This window comes from Tursiops truncatus, chromosome 5, assembly GCF_011762595.2.
Source record: "Tursiops truncatus isolate mTurTru1 chromosome 5, mTurTru1.mat.Y, whole genome shotgun sequence".
NCBI lineage: Eukaryota > Metazoa > Chordata > Mammalia > Artiodactyla > Delphinidae > Tursiops > Tursiops truncatus.
Genome location: NC_047038.1, coordinates 29850031 through 29868899, shown reverse-complemented (window position 1 = coordinate 29868899; position 18869 = coordinate 29850031). Strand labels below are relative to the sequence as shown.

Sequence of the window (18869 nt, the reverse complement as noted above, 5' to 3'; positions counted from 1 at the left end):
TTACGTGTATATCTTTAATATCTGACTTAATAGAAGGCAGCCAGATTCTCCCATCTGCCCCTCTGTTAAAGCTGTTGGTGTGTTGTTTTGTTTGAAGCCTATGAAGAAAATCAGACACACATGGAGCTGGAAAAGGGAAGATTGTTTAATAGCCTTTTCCGAGGACTTTTTTGTATATCTTCTTTTGATATTATATATATCAGAACTAGACAGGTGGTAGTTTCTCAGAGTTAGTTGCAATGTTGAATCTGAAGCCATATCAATGAACATTTTGTCCTCTGCTATGTTAAAACCCAGTGTTCTGTTTTGTACTTTGAGTGGATCTTTCGCCATGCATGATTTTGTTGCATCATGTTTTGGTCATTTAAAAATATTGATTGACTGAGTTACACAAGTCTGCCGAATATCACATTAATATACCTACAATAACATTAACTAATTATTATTATCAAACTCATCAGCAAAGTCTTTGAGTGTCTGGATTTTGTTAAAATTTTTTTGTGGAAAATTTTCCAGAATTCTACTTTCCACTTGAAAGCTTAAATTTTATTACTGGCAACAAGCACCGTGAGCTAATTTTCCTTGAAGTGACAGCATCACTTCATTCATTGTTGAGAAAATATCAAATCCCCAAATGTTAATGACATAGTTTATCAAACATTCTTTCAGGTAAAAATCATATTCAATGAAAAAAAAAAGAGCCTAGTTTTAGCTTGTATCTCTGAGAGTTCACAGGTGCCTTTCCTCCAGCTTCAGTGCGTGCACAGTGTTTTATGTGTTGCTTCCCATTTCATTACGCAGAAGATTAAAGAGCCAGGTAGTCTGTGGTCAAGATTTTTAAAAATTAGTAATTTTGCTGCTCCATCATGGGCTTTTAAAGGTGAAACTGGAGTGTGAGAGAGTGTGTGTGTGTGTGTGTGTGTGTGTGTGTGTGTGTAGGTGGCTGTGAAGAACATGACTGCAGTAGAGAACATGCTACTAGTATCATGACGATTCACGCTAAAGCACCACACTTTCACCCATGTCTGCTTTTGCCCCATCGCTCATCAATGTTGACAGTGAAAATAACAATAGTTTTTTGCCTTTTATGAAAATAGTTTTGACCTTCTGGATGCCATGCAGTGAGACCCCAGGGATCCATGGCCCACACTTAGAGGATACACAGTGTTTTAGGGGATCCATTTCTTCCATGTTCTGGGGAGTTGCATGGGTCCCATGCCTATGTTAAATTATAGCTTGTTTATGCCCTTCCACATTTCTAAATACTGGCAAAATCAGGCTAAAATAAATGTTATAAGCAGCTTAAAGGAGAAGGGGTATATAGGAAAGGCAGGTTGGGGAGATCATCTCACTAATTTGTCCTCAGTAATGGCGAGCAGTGATTATGAGCTGATTATGTTCACGAGGATTTTGGTATTCTACTTTGACTGTTTTTGCCAGTACCGAGAAGAGTCCTGTCTTTCTTCCCTACTGGCTCTCCCCACCCTCAATTATAAGTGCATGGAGTGAAGCTGAGAGGGTGTAGTGTAGCAGAGAAGGTTTTCTACGCCACCGAGACCCTGGCAGTTTTTCTGAATCCTCTGACTCTAAGAAAGAGTCTGCACTCACACAAACAGTCATAAATATAAATTAACTCAAACATTTCTTGAATCACAAAAGGTAAATTAATTGTATCCGTTGGCCTTCAATAGGTAGTGGAGCAGATCTGAGTAATGGAGTAATACCGTTGGACATCTTACCCAGCAGTAGAGAACTTGAAGATAATATTACAGAATCTCAGCATATGCTAGTGGCTGAAATCATGGTGTCAGGTATGAATAATGAGTTCTCCAATACAGCTTTGGTTCCAATAATTTCCATCCTACTAATTAGAAATTCTGAATGAACTCTCTAACTTAATGTTGACTAAATCTACACAAAGCTAGCGAAGACAAACTTTGGACTCAAGCTTCGGTCCTTCTCTTCTGAATGGTTTATCTGAGGAAGATGGCTCCCATATAAGACTGGACATGAACTTTACTCATTGAGGGTTGTTGGACTGAATCTTTTTTGAAGAAATCTAACTTGGAAAAAAAAGTGAAAAATAGGCCAGGACAGATTTGGGTGTATCCCCATCCATGCCTAGTATTTTTGGTGTTTGGCCCATTTAGCTTTACTTCTGTCAGTGTGAAAAGCAGATGGTAGCTGATAAGCAAATATAGGCTGGTTGCTTCAGCTGCTCCAGAAAGTCCACAAACAGCAAATGTTAGATTTTTTTTCTTCTATAATATATTGCCCATTTATCAGCAAAATGCTAAATAATTTATTCAGTATGTAACGACTTTAGGAAACCTAATTCTTTTAGAGTCTGTGTTCACTCATGAAGCCAGTGGTTTTCAAACTGGGCTTAGCTCAGCCCTAAAGCTTCTGCAAACCCCACCTCTTCTTCATGCTAAGTTTCTGCCTTTCAATCAGTGCAGCTCTGCTTTGAAGCATTTTATTTATTTATATTTCGGAGTGAGACTTAATTTTAACACTATGTGGCTAAAAATAAATTTGAGAACTCCACATTAGGGCATTATATGCACTTAACCACAGCTTTTGTGGTCAGCAAACTACAATTTTCGAGGCCCTGGGACCTCTTACCCCTTCTTAGAGGATTTTATCAGTGTGATTTTTGATAAAATACAAAGAGGTGAATATTTTTAGTAATAATAATTTTTACAGAACTTTAGAGTTTACCAGGTCCTTTAAGTATATCCTCTAATTTGACCCTTATCACAATCATTTTACAGATTTGAAATCTAAGATATGTGAAGTTAGTGACCCGACCAAAGATTTTGAAAATTATGACCAAGTAATTAATTCATATCAAGAAAAGAATGACTGGAAACATGGTCATGTTAGGAGTATTATTCATTTGGTGACTATTTATTTGCCATACACCGTGCTAAATGCTGGTGATACCATACTTAGCTAAATATAGCCCCAGCCTCCAAGGTCATAGTCAGATGTGGAGACAATGTGGTAGAATGAAACAATATACATAATATATATTAGCAGTATAGAGAACCTTTTCAAAGTCACTAGGAATCCCTAGAGGTTCACAGAGGATATTTTGAAAGGCTAATGTTTGGGGGACTCAAAGACCAAGGTGAATGACAGACAGTAAATTAGGCCACGTGGGTGGCATGGGGGGGGGTGACAAAATGGCTAAAGATTTGGAATACATATATAACAGGCTGTGTTTGGCTTCATGCCTGGAGACGGTACTCTGCCTCGTGCGGAATAAATGTCTTGGTGAAGATCACCTCGTCTTTCCCTCCCTGGATTGTGTTCTATTTTGTCTTAGCCTGTAAAGTTTTAGTTCTACCTGTGTTAGGCAAAGGGGTCTTATTTATATTTTGTTGTGAAATTTCATTTCAAACAAGTATCTATACTAAAAAAAAATTGAAAACTTTATGTTAGGTTTTAGGTCCATATCTTTTTATTCTCCAAAGACAGAGTCACATGGAGCAAGCAGATCTGTGTACAACATGGCAAAGAGGTTCAATCCTAAAAAGTTTCATTGTCAAATTCACTAAAATCACGAATTCTTCTAAATTCATGAATAAAATGTAAAATTCTTAACGTAGCCTGTTGAGCCCTGGAGAAACTAGCCTGTACCCACCTCACCAGCCTCAATTTGTGCCCTTCTATCCCCAGCTTTCTATGGCCTGCTTCCATTACACGGGCCTTGCCTGTAACATGCGGGTGTTGTTTTCTCGGCCTACAGTGCTCTTTCTAACCCCACCTCCCCAAGTCCTGTGTATCCTTCAGATCTCAGCTTAATATGCTCTTTCGCAGCAAGCCTTTCCTAGTCTCCTGACCAGGTGAGGCGAGAGTTGTTTCAGCTCTCTTGGAACCCAGTACTTTTTCTTGATTGTGCTTATTACATCTGTACTTCAATAAATAATCATGTAAGAAAACAGAGCCCTTGTCTATGTTCTCCACCACCGTATTTTGAGCCCTCATAAGGCTCTGGCACATAGTAGGTACTTCAAAATGAATTAATTTTGTTAATTTTACAAACAGACCCCAGAGTCTTTTCTAGCGTGATAAGGCTAATTCTGATTCAGGCTGTCACAATACTCTTCTTCTTTATCATTCTTATCTAGATATGTAGATAAAATATTTTATAGTTCTCAAAAGATTCTTTTAAAAATCACTTCTTCTTCAAGTGCGTACAACAACCATGTGAAGTCGACTGGACAGAAACTGTCATCTGCGTTTTAGAGAAGAGGCGCGTGAAGCATAAGTGCCTTCCTTGTGGAGCTTAGTTTGTGGCAGAAGGAGCTTTGGCTGTGGCTCATCCCTCCTGCAACTGCACATCCATTGCTTTTCAGTATGCAAAGCTGCCTCGGGGTTTGCAAGTTACCAAATAAATCCTGAATCATATGTTAATTTAAGATAATTCCGCAAATGATTTAAAATGTCTTGGGTAATTTGATACTGTCCACCATATACTCTGAACAGCCTTGTGATTTGGGAGCTAGTCTTCCAAATAAATGCTGAATCCAATGGATAATTGATTTAGTCTGAACTTATCCATCTCCAAGAGTCATGAGTGACAGGAGGTGACCAAGCAAACATGAAAGGCCCGTGTTCCCACAAGAACAATCTTCTCACTCAAATAGCTAAGCAAATCAAATGCCATTAGCTGATGTCTGCATTCACATGGCACCTGACTCCTATTTAGATCATTTAACTTTCTTTAATTTATGGGCAACTTTGGAGGGTTTCTTGACCTCTTCTATACTCAGATGAGCAAATTTACCAGTGAAAAGACAGAAGATAGTTTATGTCCTACTGTGGTATGTCAGGTACCCCCAACTCCAACAGAGAGGAGGCATTTGGAGAATGATTATATACCTAAGTAGCTAAAGGAAAAAAAAAAACTTGCTCACGTTTATGGCTCAAAAGGCAACTCTGTCTTCTGGGGCATTTGCATTTCATTGGAGTACGAAATGAAATGATCCTTTTACAGCATTTAGTTTGTATGGTTCATGACTCTGTAAAAGTGCTTTGAGGTGGGGCTTCCCTGGTGGCGCAGTGGTTAAGAATCCGCTTGCCAATGCAAGGGACACGGGTTCGAGCCCTGGTCCGGGAAGATCCCACATGCCACAGAGCAGCCAAGCCTGTGTGCCACAACTAGTGAGCCTGTGCTCTAGAGGCCATGAGCCACAACTACTGAAGCCCACGCACCTAGAGCCCATGCTCTGCAACAAGAAAAGCCACCGCAATGAGAAGCCTGCGCGCTGCAACGAAGAGTAGCCCCCGCTTGCCGCAACTAGAGAAAGCCCGCACACAGTAACAAAGACCCAACACAGCCAAAAATAATAAATTTGAAAAAAAAAAAAGTGCCTTGAGATTTGCAAGTCACGGCATAAATCTTGATAATAAACATACATTTTGACATACACATTCTATTATATATCAAACATAATTTTAGTAAATTGACAATAAATCTTTTTACGGTTAAATCTCTTTGCCATGTTGGTACACAGATCTACTTGCTACATATTAGTTGCGTATCTTTGAGAGATAAGAATATATTGACCCCTTTTGTATGTCACAACGGTTGGGAATTCTCAAATAAAGCAATACAATTTTTGAAGTTTGAGTCCATTTAGTCCTAGAAATTGTATAGTTCAAATTTGCAAATGCTTTAAAAAATTATAAATAAGTTCACACGGGGGTCTTTGAACACCACATAATTCTTTAAGACTAAAGATTTGTTGAGAGCATGTAAACAGAAACATATGGTTTGTGGATCCTTTAATATAGATATAGCTTACAGATCAGCACAGTGTTTCTATTTGGAGGTTAACCTGCCCCAGAACTTGAGAAAGGAAGTACTGGAATTTTTGGTAGAATGCAAAACATTGAAGTCCATTTTCTTCTCTGAGGTCTGGAAATAATCCTGTGGGGTTCTCGCTGTTTGCAGATGATGATGACTGTAGTGCCTTGGGATGCAGTACACAGGCTTGGTGTGTTTCAGAGGGAGAGAATGTCACGTGTCGGTGTTTGAAAGGATTTGCTGGAGATGGAAAACAGTGTTCTGGTAAGAGCAAAATCCAAATACACACAATATCTGGAAAATAGTGAATCAGAAACATTCTCTCAGATCATACTGATTCAAAATCTCCCTCAGGATTGAATACATTATTTGATATTAGCTAAAAAGGTAATGGGTGTATGAATAGAAAATAAGAAACATAACATTGTTATATTACATTGAGTTATATTAAAATTCCATGATACAGACAATTGACATTAAGGAGAAGAATTTTTTTTAATATAATTGATTTTTAAAAAATATTTATTTCATTTACTTTATTTTTGGCTGTGTTGGGTCTTTGTTGCTGCACGCAGACTCTCTAGTCTTTGCGAGCGGGGGCTACTCTTCATTGCGGTGCACGGGCTTCTCATCACAGTGGCTTCTCTTGCTGCGGAGCACAGACTCTAGGCACGTGGGCTTCAGTAGTTGTGGCACGTGGGCCCAGTAGTTGTGGCTCGTGGGCTATAGAGCACAGGCTCAGTAGTTGTGGCGCATGGGCTTAGTTGCTCCACGGCATGTGGGATCTTCCCGAATCAGGGCTCAAACCTGTGTCCCCTGCGTTGGCAGGCGGATTCTTAACCACTGCGCCACCAGGGAAGCCCCAAGGAGAAGAATTTATAATTAGCTTTAAAAGCATGAATTTGAGTTCAAGTCAAATTTATAAACTCCCCAATTCCAATAAAAACACAGCTTCCCCCCACCCAAAGGCTTAGGTCATAAGTTTTAGTTTATTAAATAGGTTTTGCTGGATGGGTTACTATTTTACATTGATAGCCATTATTGTAAATGTTCTTATGGTCTGAAACTCTGGCACAAAGTGATTTACTTACACTAATGAAACACTGAGAAATCTGTAAAAATTGATTCAGAAATGAACTTTAAGTCCAAGATGGAGGGTTTGCATCACATTTGCAAGCAGTACCTGTAAATGGCTGGATGATTGTATGTAAGATTATACTATCCTTTCCTACTCTTTTCCTTTATACCAGGATTGCCTATGTATTTCACTAGCTCATCATTTTGCCCACAGATATAGATGAATGTCAGATGGGTATCTCAGTTTGCCCTCCCACCTCCTCCAAGTGCATCAATACTGAAGGTGGCCATGTCTGCCGGTGCTCAGAAGGCTACCAGGGAGATGGGATCCACTGCCTCGGTAAGAGAGCTGTGTGCAGAGGGCCAAGGGTGAAGGCAGGCCTTGGAGAATCACCAAACACTGGGTGTGGCGGGCCAAGAAAAGACAGGAGAGAATTGCGCTGACACACATGTTAAGACTAAAAGAGGAGTTGTGTGATCTGTTCAAACTGACATATTTCAGTTTGGGGTAAATAGTCAATTTCGTGCCCTTTGGCCATGACCGCACTAGTCAGCTTCTACACTCTGCAGAGGCTGTTTTCCCCTCTGCCTTTCTAATTCTTTCTCCAGGGGTTGAGTGACATCAGTGCCTCATCGATAACTCCACACCTCGAGCCATCATGGGGGGAACTGGGCAGCATTTTCTTTGTCACTGAATTTGGCAATTGAACCGTGGTGAACTGCAGGGCTGATGTGGGTTTGTTGGAGGTCACGGCTGTGTGTAAAGGGAAGGAGGCGTGGTTCTGTGAAAGGGCTCACAGCTGGCTCTTGATAAGTTCAAGCCGTTGACATTTAGAATCAAGCAAGGAATGATTAAGACTCTTTCATAATCACCATCCTCTGCCAAGGTCTGGGTGTGGCTTGCTGGGTTGGGAGTTCACCTAGTGGATGTCATGTACCATTCCAGGTGTAACACAATGTCACGGTACAAGTGAAGACCTGCCTGAAGCCATCTTGGCCCGGTAAAATAGTTATCTCAAGTTTTATGGGGCTTTAACATGTCTCTTTCAGTATTTTCCTTTCCTTCTGAAAACATAAAAATCTTTTTGCTGTGAGGGGCAGGTGCCTTGATAACAAACTAAAATGGCATTGCTTTCTCACACATGTTGAGGTTAAAGATGAAATATCACTCGTAACTACCAATTTTCTGGACCTGGTTGGTTTAAATCAGACGTTTATCAGATTAGTTTTGTGGAGTCCACAGACATCTGTAAAGGCTCTTTTCAGCACATATTTGGCTGTCAATTGGGAAAATGTCACTGCTCTAATTAAGCAGGCTCCTAGATAATTTAGACAAACAGGCTTTATATTTAATTTACTTTGAAGAAAAAGGAAGGTATATTTTCTTGGATGTTTAAACTCATTATACTCTGGATTCTCACTCTGTTACTCACGCATCTCAATCCATGGAGCAGAGTGTCATGGCCCAGCCTGCCTGGTTGGCGTGGCGTCTCGGGCCACATGGAAGCCCTGAGCTTGTTCTTGTTCTCCGCACTGCCCCCCAGCCCCATGTATATACAGTAGATATAGAGATGTAGTAGATACAGTGCTTTGAACCATGCCCGGCACACAATAAGTGCTATATAAAACTGTTGTTGTTATTCTTAAGAGTAGCTGTGTTTCTTGGCCAACAGTACATCATTTTTGCTTCTCTCTCATTCTCAAGGTGATGGTTCATAGAGATTGCAGTAGGATGTCAGTTTAAAAAAAAAAAAAAGACTCCCTTTGGGCTATTCAGGTTAGCGATTCAATGTGGCAAATATTTAATTGACCCCTATTAGTGCAAAGACACAGTACTGGGATCTGTGAGGAATGCCGAGATGAGGAAGGCATGGAGAATATGATCTAAAAGAAATGCAACTGTGATAAGGGGTGAAGAAAGGTATGCATCATAAGAGAAGTAAAAACTAAGTGGAAGTTCAGAACCGGTAGACATATCTGTTTGAGGTATTGGGAAAGACTTCATGGAGGAAGTTTCGTTTTGGATGGAACTGGGGGCATAAGTACATTTTTATTATGCAGAAATGTGAAGGAGTGGGGAACACTGCAGGCATGAACATATCACAGGTCTTATTTGGGGGGGGGGGGTAGAGAAAAGCCTAGAGCCTTAAGTATAGACTGTGTGTCTATACTTGTGTGAAGGAGAACAGAAACTGGGTCTGGCAAGGTGATGTCTCCATCTGCTCTGGCTACCATCAAAAGTACTGTGTAGACTGGGTGGCCTAAACAACAGACATTTATTTTCTTAGAGTTCTGGAGGCCAGGAGTCCCAAATTAAGGTGCTGGCAGATTTGGTTCCTGGTGAGGACTCTTCCTGGCTTGCAGACGGCCCCCTTCTTACTCCACACTCACCTGCCCTTTCCTCTGTGGCTTGTGGAGAGAGTGAGAGAGGGAGAGAGAGATACCTCTGGTATCTCTTCCTCTTCTTAGAAGGACATCAATCCCGTTGGATTAGGGCCTCACTCTTATGACTTCATATAAGCTTGATTGCTTCCTTATAGGTCCTGTCTCCAAATATAGTCACTCTGGGGGTTAGGGCTTCAACATATGAATTTTGGGGAGATGCAATTCAGTCCATAACAGGTAAGTTGAGTTATATTTGTGGAAAACTAGAATCTGAAAGTCAGGCATTGGGGTTTTACTTCTCTAGACCAGCACCATCCAGTAGAAATATAATGTCAGTCACATATATAATTTTAAATTTTTTGTAGCTACATTACAAAAAGCAAAAAGAAACAGGTGAACTTAATTTTAATAATATTTTATTTAATTCGATATATATCCCAAATATTAACAGCTTAATGTATAATCAATATAAAAAAGTATCATCATTATTTTAAAATTGGAGTATAGTTGCTTTACAGTGTTGTGTTAGTTTCTGCTGTACAGCAAAGTGAGTCAGCTATACGTATACATATATCCCCTCTTTTTTGGATTTCCTTCCTATTTAGGTCACCACAGAGCACTGAGTAGAGTTCCCTGTGCTATACAGTTGGTTCTCATTAGCTATCTATAATATAAAAATTACTGATATATTTTATGTTCTTTCATAGTTGGTACTACGTCCACAAAATCTGGCGTGTGTTTTACACTTACAGTACATTTCAGTGTGGACTAGCTGCAGTTCAGGTGCTCAGTACCTACATATGGCGATGGCTACCATATGAGGCAGCACAGCTCTAGGAAACAGACAACTACTGGCAGCATCTGAGTCGAGTGGTGCAGTGACGGGAGACGTGGTTCGGGAAGATTAATGTGGCACTGGTGTTTAGGAGAGAAGTGGAGGAGAGATGGGATGCAGGGAATGTTGTAAGGCTGCTCCTCTTACAGCAATGGAAAATTGAAGAGAAGAAGGACCTAAAGGTTAGGGTGGTGGTAACTGAGAAAATAAAAGATGGGTAGTTGGGAAAAAAGTGATGACTTTGTTCATATTTATGTAAAAAAGGCAAAAATGTTGAATTTGATATGATCTGAACTACTAAATGTTTACCTAGAGATAGTTTACCATCTCCAACTTTCCCACTGAGCTACATGTGCTGGGAAATTTCCTTTCTTTCCAAGCAGTAGGAAAACTTCCAGCCTCATGTCAGGAGTTTACCTGCATGGGCAAGGAGCCAAGGGGCCCAGTCCATCTCTCTCTCCAACATTTATAATAGAATTTTTGAATCTAAAAATGTATAGAGCTCTGAGAACATGTGGCATGACAGAAGTTGAAGATGCTCCCTTTCCAGAATATTGGGGTTTCCAATTATACCACCCTCTGTCTCCTCTGCACCCTAATTTTCTCTTTCCTACTCCCCTTTCCTGACAGATATTGATGAGTGCCAACTGGGTGTGCACACCTGTGGGGAAAATGCCGCCTGTACAAATACGGAGGGAAACTACACCTGCACATGTGCTGGCAACTCATCTGAACCTGGACGGATTTGCCCTGGTAGGTTGGTGGGTGGTCCAGATCCAAGGGGAGGGACTCGATTCTGAAAAAATCAGTACCCAAGTGTATTTCCATTAGAGCTTCTAGAAATCATTCAGTTCAATCAGGCTGGTGAGTTTACTTTCCTGATTAGATTGATGCTGTGGTTGAGAATGTGAAATGGCCCAAGTTTTCTTAATTTAATAGCATCTGGAATAAATCCTTTTTTATTATTCACAATTCAATAAAGGTGGGAACACAGGTGGTTCTCTTTAACTATGCAGCTAATGTCCTGATTTGTAGTGTTGATTTTGGGGGCTGCTGGGAAAGCTCTGCAGGGCTAGACAGGTTGGGGAGGATGTCCGGACTCTTAGCATTTTGAATCACTTTCAAGGATTTTAAAATAAGCTTTTTCTGAACTTAAAAATTTTAATCTAAAGATAGAATCCCATTTTTAATGAACTTAAAGAAGTAGCAGAATCACTATTTTTTTTTTCCCATTCCTTTAGGAAATAGCTGTTGCCAAAGTGAAGAGGTAGATACTATTTCGTCTTGTTATATAAGGGAGAATATGGTTTGCAGAGGAATTGTTTTTTTAAATAAAGTTGGAGTTACAAGGGATATCAGTGTTCATCTATGCCATCTCTCCAGTTTCAAAATGGTCCTATTCCATTCTAGAAATTTGACATATGTCATTTGAAATTCTTAATAAAATTGCATTTAATTTTTTTTAAGTCAGTATTTCTTGACCTGAATCAGAACTTCAAAAATGTTAATAATTGTCACTTCCTTCTTCCTGAACCCTCCCCCATAACAGCAGTATCTTCTTACCATCAGCACCCAGAAGGGGAGCTGGCTTCATAGACCCTAGAAGCCAGGGTCAGCTAAGTCATCGCCAGCTATTTACCTGTCTCAGCTCTGCAAGCAGAAAACATCCTGAGAAAGGAAGGTTCTGCACTTGCTCGGGTCTCTGTTTTTTTAGCATATTATTTTCTCAAATAATTTGCTGTTCTTAAAGGTACTGAAAGACTCCTAATATTTATGTAGTCAGCTACACACCCTAATGTTTTCCTTTTCAAGAGCAGCAAACCATTCAATAAAACGGACTTCCCCACTTTGGCATCCCCTCTGTTATGGTAACATTTCCTTTCTGTCAAAGTTGCTAATCTTGTCTTTGAGGACTCCCCTACAACTTCAATAGTTTTTAGAAGAAAGTCTCTTGTGGGAGAAATTTTTGAGACTCCCAGGAAACTAGGGGTAGTGGACTGTGTAGCGGTAGGTGGTTTGTAAGCCATCAAGAGATACTGTTGTTCAGTGAGACGCTCTTAAGCTAACTGCTGTTTTTGGATGATGGATGTGCTTTTATAATGAGATCTGCACTCGGAATTCATATGGTCTTGGGATTGACCATTCTCTTACAGCTTCCAACATGCTTTATGTCAAATAATGCTGCACCTAAGGAAAGAATGGCTGGCTCCATGGTGAAGGACACGAGGTCTGGTTAAGAAAGTGAAACCGTTGTTCTCTATCACAACTATTGGTCTGTCTCACAAATTGTTCACGGAAACTACTTCCTGATATCGATATCTGAAAGACCCCAATCACTTCAGAAAGTAAAAGAAATGCCTTTGCTTCTTCTAGACTCAACTCCACCCTCTCATCCCAGGGAGGATGGCCGCTCTCCTGGGAGAAATATTTACCCCGAATGTCCCCCGTCCCACGATGGGTACTGCCTCCATGGCGGCGTGTGTATGTATCTTGAAGCGGTCGACAGCTACGCCTGCAAGTAAGTCAAGCTATTTTTCTGATGGCACAGAGATATGATATCGCAGCCCATAACTTTTAGCAGATTCAGAAAACTTACACTGCGATTTTTCTATAATTAGGCGTTTCCATAGGGAAAAATAGATAATTTATATATGTAACGCTTTATTTACGTATATAAATTCTGTGTGTGTATTACACCTTTCCTGCATATTTCACCACCCCCTGCCCCTAACCCGGTGCTAGTGGTAAATATTAAATGTAAGGAACTGGTTATTTTCCCTCTTATTTAAATAACTTGATGTTACTACTGGTATAGGCTGGGGATTAAACTGAGAGAATTGCTTAAAACTTTGATTTATTTTCTGCCAAATAGATGGAGCGCATCAATGCTATGTTTCTGAATTTTAAAAAGTGTTATATATGTTCACACTGGACTTCTTGCCTTCAATGCTCAAAACTAACATATTTTTTCCCTCTTTACTTCCTAATAGTTGGCATTTACTTTTTTTTTTTTTTTTTTTTTTTGCGTTACGCGGGCCTCTCCCGTCGCGGAGCACAGGCTCCGGATGCGCAGGCTCAGCGGCCATGGCTCACGGGCCCAGCCGCTCCGCGGCATGTGGGATCCTCCCGGACCGGGGCACGAACCCGTGTCCCCTGCATCGGCAGGCGGACTCTCAACCACTGCGCCACCAGGGAAGCCCGGCATTTACATTTTTGTTGTTTGGTAACAACTGCTGGATGCAGCCATGGCTGCCTTTGCTCTGCTTTTGTCCCTGTGATGGTTTCAGTGGGCTAAGTGTCAACCTGAAGAGAGGGTTCAAGGAAGCCCTGGAACTATGAGGTGTTCCCACCGCACTCACTCAGAAACCATGCCCCTCAGTTTTTAGTACAAACCACACCCAGAAGATCTAGTTTTGTATCAAATCTTACTTTTAATTACTTTCATAATTTGAAGGCAATCGGAGGGAATTGATAGATACTGAAAAATGAATAGGTCTCCTATGGCTGGACTCCTGACTCATTGATAATTTTCTCTGTGCCTAGTGAAGGAATGATGAAATACTTCGATCCTCATGAATAGATGCTATGAGCTTAGAGGCATTGATTATTTTATCGCTAATAATCAGCGGGAACATAGTCTAAATTATAAGAACAATAAGTTATATTCTGTGACAAAGTAAATGGCCTTGCATTATAAATCACATCAGCCTGACACAAACAGTGAAAAATGCTCATGAATATTAGCAAAAATGACTCAGTTCTAATAGAAATCTGCTTTCATAGTCATATTTCATGCTGTGATTTTCTAACCTAAGATAAATTTAGTACTTAATGATAATCATCCTTGATTTTGATAATAAGAATCAAATTGTTTTTACCTGTTCCTGGCTTCTTGTTGTTACAGATAATGGAATTACGAAAACAAGTGTCCTAGCAATGGTTTGTGTTTCTCTCTGATACTTTAACTTTGGGTTATTAAAGACATTATAGACCTAGAGTCTGTCATACAAAGTGAAGTAAGTCAGAAAGAGAAAAACAAATACCATATGCTAACACATACATATGGAATCTAAAAAAAAAAAAAAGGTTCTGATGAACCTGGGGCAGGACAGGAATAAAGACTCAGATGTAGAGAATGGACTTGAGGACATGGGGAAGGGGAAGGGGAAGCTGGGATGAAGTGAGAGGGTGGCATGGACATATATACACTACCAAATGTAAAGTAGATAGCTAGTGGGAAGCAGCTGCATAGCACAGGGAGATCAGCTCGGTGCTTTGTGACCACCTAGAGGGGTGGGATAGGGAGGGTGGGAGGGAGACGCAAGAGGGAAGAGATATGGGAACATATGTATATGTATAACTGATTCACTTTGTTATAAAGCAGAAACTAACACACCATTGCAAAGCAATTATACTCCAATAAAGCTGTTAAAAAAAAAGAGGACATTATAATAAGAAGAAGGGTACTGCAGGGTTGCCTATTTGTGCTGCCTATAATGTGCTGCCTATTGCAGTCAGCACATTAATTTCATTTGGCCCTCATAGCAGCAATTCATTAAATGATTTGTGAACTCTTTAGCACACTGCTTTCCTTTCTGTCATTAAATCCTGATGAATATATCATATTCCCCTAATAATGTTTCAAACACGAGTTGCTCCAAAATGACAATTAAGCGAGATCTAACACTTAAATTTAAGGACCTTTAATCAAAAGCAGCATTTAAAATATCACCAGAGTTCCCATTAATCTGGATCATTACTTTGTTTTTGAATTCTATATTTAATAAAAGTGTGGTTTAATCAGATGTCCAACCCTTCCCTCCTTCCCCGCCCCAATGACCTCACCTTGTAGTTTTTTAATTCCATAATAACACATCTCTAAGGAGTGCTTCCCAGTCCAGCTTTTATTAGAAACACTTCACAGGCATCATTCCACACAGAGTGTTCTTAACGTTGTGAGCACGTTAATAAAGGAATGCACTTCCTTCCTTGTTTGGAGGCAACGAAAGCTCCCCTCAGATGCAAGACCCGCTGGCTGCCCCGGGGATGCAGAGGATGTGGGAACTGGAAGTCTCCACACCCAAGGTCCTCCTCACAGATTCCCCACTCTGGGGATTCTCAGAGGACCCCAAACCTCCTGAGCACAGAAGAGGTCCTCATTCATTCTGGTTTGTCTTTGAACCAACCCACACCCTATGGGGCAGGTCTTCTTCAGCCCAAGTTCTCCCAACAACAGTGCTGTGAAATGTTTCATGAAAAAAGGGTTGTGAATGGGCAGAAGACCTAAACAGACATTTCTCCAAAGAAGATATACAGATTGCCAACAAACACATGAAAGGATGCTCAACATCACTAATCATTAGAGAAATGCAAATAAAACTACAGTGAGGTATCACCTCACACTGGTCAGAATGGCCATCATCAAAAAATCTACAAACAATAAATGCTGAAGAGGATGTGGAAAAAAGGGAACACTCTTGCACTGTTGGTGGGAATGTAAATTGATACAGCCACTATGGAGAACAGTATGGAGGTTCCTTAAAAAACTAAAAATAGAATTACCATATGATCCAGCAATCCCACTACTGGGCATATACCCTGAGAAAACCATAATTCAAAAAAGTCATGTACCACATTGTTTATTGCAGCACAATTTACAATAGGCAGGACATGGAAGCAACCTAAGTGTCCATCGACAGATGAATGGATAAAGATGTGGCACATATATACAATGGAATATTAGCCATACAAAGAAACGAAATTGAGTTATTTGTAGTGAAGTGGATGGACCTCAAGTCTGTCATAACAGAGTGAAGTAAGTCAGAAAGAGAAAAACAAATACCATATGCTGACGTATATATGTGGCATCTAAAAAAAAAAAAAGGTTCTGAAGAACCTAGAGGCAGGACAGGAATAAAGACGCAGATGTAGAGAATGGACTTGAGGACAAGGGGAGGGGGAAGGGTAAGCTGGGACAAAGTGAGAGAGTGGCATGGACATATATACACTACCAAATGTAAAATAGCTAGCTAGTGGGAAGCAGCTGCATAGCACAGGGAGATCAGCTCCGTGCTTTGTGACCTCCTAGAGGGGTGGGATAGGGGAGGGTGGGAGGGAGGGAGACGCAAGAGGGAAGAGATATGGGAACATATGTGTATGTATAACTGATTCACTTTGTTATAAAGCAGAAACTAACACACCATTGTAAAGCAATTATACTCCAATAAAGATGTAAAAAAAAACCAAAACAAAACCTGAAGAACTAGTGGAGTGTGGCCTGCCCTTGTGAAATGCTGGCTGATTGCTCTGGACCTTATAAGGCTGAGAGGCTTTGATATTGCAGCCTCCTTGGCTCCCAGTTCTCTTGTCACGTGCGTGGCATATTCCTTGAGACCCTAAGATCTATGAGAGGATTGGAGGTGTGGCCTATTAATACCCAACAGTTTAAAAGTGGCTGCTAGGGGCTTCCCTGGTGGTGCAGTGGTTGAGAGTCCGCCTGCCGATGCAGGGGATGCGGGTTCGTGCCCCGGTCCGGGAAGATCCCACATGCCGCGGAGTGGCTGGGTCTGTGAGCCATGGCCATTGAGCCTGCGCGTCCGTAGCCTGTGCTCCGCAACGGGAGAGGCCACAACAGTGAGAGGCCCACGTACCGCAAAAAAAAAAGTGGCTGCTAGGCGTTGATAGTAAACGTCTATAACCAAGGACAGCTAGAATTAAAACAGCATACAGGAAAGCCGGGAATAACCTGATGGTCCTTTATACTTCCTACACTCAGATCCTGCATTCTCTGGTAGGATCACTTCTAGAAGAATAGTTTTTCAGAGGTGCCTGGAACTTAAAACTCTTTTTGGAAGTGGCCCAATGTAGTAGAAAGAACACAGACTTTGAAATCAGAGAACCATTTGAATCAAACCTGCCATTCACGAGCCGTGTGAAAAATTACTTAACTCCTTTGAATCTCACTTTCCTCATCTATAAAATGGGAATATACCATCAAAAATAAAATGAATAAAAGTGTCTAGTACAATATCGGAAACATAAGGTGCATAACAATCACTAGTTACTTTCCCTCCTGTCTTTGAAAGTGACTCGCCAAAGCTCCTATAACCAACTCAGGTAGAACTAGGACTAGACTTGAGACCTTCTGGGCCTTCAGCCATGATGCATGCTTCATCTAATGCTTTTCTCTTGCTGCCTCTTCCCCCCATGGGGACTGGTATCAGTCCTCTGTGTATTCATTCCTTTACCTCCTTTTGGAACAAAATGGGGACATGGATATACATACAGAGAGTGGATCCAGAGCCAGGGTGAATAAATTCCTAACAAGTGAGCAACACAAAATTTCTAACAGAATATTTTTAAAGTTTATGCTCTTGCGAAGAATAATAGAATGTAATTCTACCCAAGATCCTGAGAGTTTCTGGAAGCATGTATTCCCAGTAGATGGCAGCATTGTTTCATTTACTTTCATCTAAAGGTTCGCAGGCTGCGTTGCCCGCTGGTAATTCCAGTAACAATTTCACTAATGAAACAGCAGGATGTTGGTGAATGCCTCTTTTCCTCCACTTAGTTCTTCTCCCTTGAAGAAGTAGGCGAATGCTTGTGTGTCACCACCGAGTCCTTTTGAGTCTGTGATTTTAAAAAAGAAGGAAAAATGGTTTCCTCTGCAGACTAGTCTATGCTTCCAGTTCAGAGACTACTCAACATTCTTTTACAACCTGGTCTCAAGTGAAAGACTCTGCTTTGAATTCTTCTTCCTTCCTCTGACCTATACTCATTGCAGTCTGGCTGAACATTTGTTCGAAAACTCCCTTGGCACTTAGGGCAGGGTTGCTTTATGTTGGTCTTAGAGGAAGCTTCACAGGATTTTAGCCTAACAGAAATTGATCTTTAATCAATGTTCTGCAGTGCCTTATAGAGGCGGTATGCAAATAATCCCCCATTAATCCCAGGGCCAACAGACCAATGGGGGAAGTCTGTGTTGCATTAACTTGTAAATTAGAGTGCTTTCAACTGACCCCTGATGGATTTTCCATATGTCCAAAGAGCTGAAGCTGAAATGCAGAGGTTGAGAGACGGCTGGATATTGAGTGCAAAAATATAAGCGTTTTCGGCCTTGGCTCACTGCTGACCTCTGTTTGTATGTTGTCACAGCTGTGTCGTTGGCTACGTCGGAGAGCGATGTCAGCACCGAGACTTGAAGTGGTGGGAACTGCGCCATGCCGGCCACGGGCGGCAGCGGAGCGTCACCGCGGTGGCTGCCTGCGTGGTGGTGCTGCTTCTGCTACTGCTCCTGGGGCTGTGCGGGGCTCAGAAATACAGGTGACTTTGCTTCCATTGGAACTTTCAACCTCCTTCTAGCTCCTCCCAGGGGCTTCTTGAGATGAGCTGCTTCTACACACTTATTTCATTTAAAAACTGGAATAACAGTAAAAGAAAACAAAAAACGGTCCAGGATTTCATTGCTCTAAAACATCAGTGGATTTATTGTTCCATTCCAGTCTTTGCCCATAAACCTATGTAGTTTACTGGGTTGTTACTTAACCTCACACGTTTTTTGTTTGTTTGTTTTGTTTTGTTTTGTTTGCGGTACGCGGGCCTCTCACTGTTGTGGCCTCTCCCGTTGCGGAGCACAGGCTCCGGACGCGCAGGCTCAGCGTCCATGGCTCACGCGCCCAGCCGCTCCGCGGCATGTGGGATCCTCCCGGACCAGGGCACGAACACGCGTCCCCCGCATCGGCAGGCAGACGCTCA

At 41.2% G+C, this 18869-nt stretch overlaps 1 protein-coding gene across 4 annotated transcripts in view; it reads left to right on the top strand.

Moving 5' to 3' along the window:
• EGF (epidermal growth factor) overlaps window positions 1–18869 on the top strand; it is a 96418-nt gene that overhangs the window by 67574 nt on the left and 9975 nt on the right. For 2 of the 4 annotated variants that reach the window (XM_019928061.3, XM_019928059.3), the window contains 6 exons: window positions 1692–1811; window positions 5966–6082; window positions 7110–7235; window positions 10746–10868; window positions 12489–12633; window positions 18270–18437. In XM_019928061.3, coding sequence (XP_019783620.1) covers window positions 1692–1811; window positions 5966–6082; window positions 7110–7235; window positions 10746–10868; window positions 12489–12633; window positions 18270–18437 — 799 coding nt within the window. The remainder of the gene's footprint in view (window positions 1–1691; window positions 1812–5965; window positions 6083–7109; window positions 7236–10745; window positions 10869–12488; window positions 12634–18269; window positions 18438–18869) is intronic. The other 2 variants (XM_019928060.3, XM_033857446.2) reach the window with 2 other exon arrangements.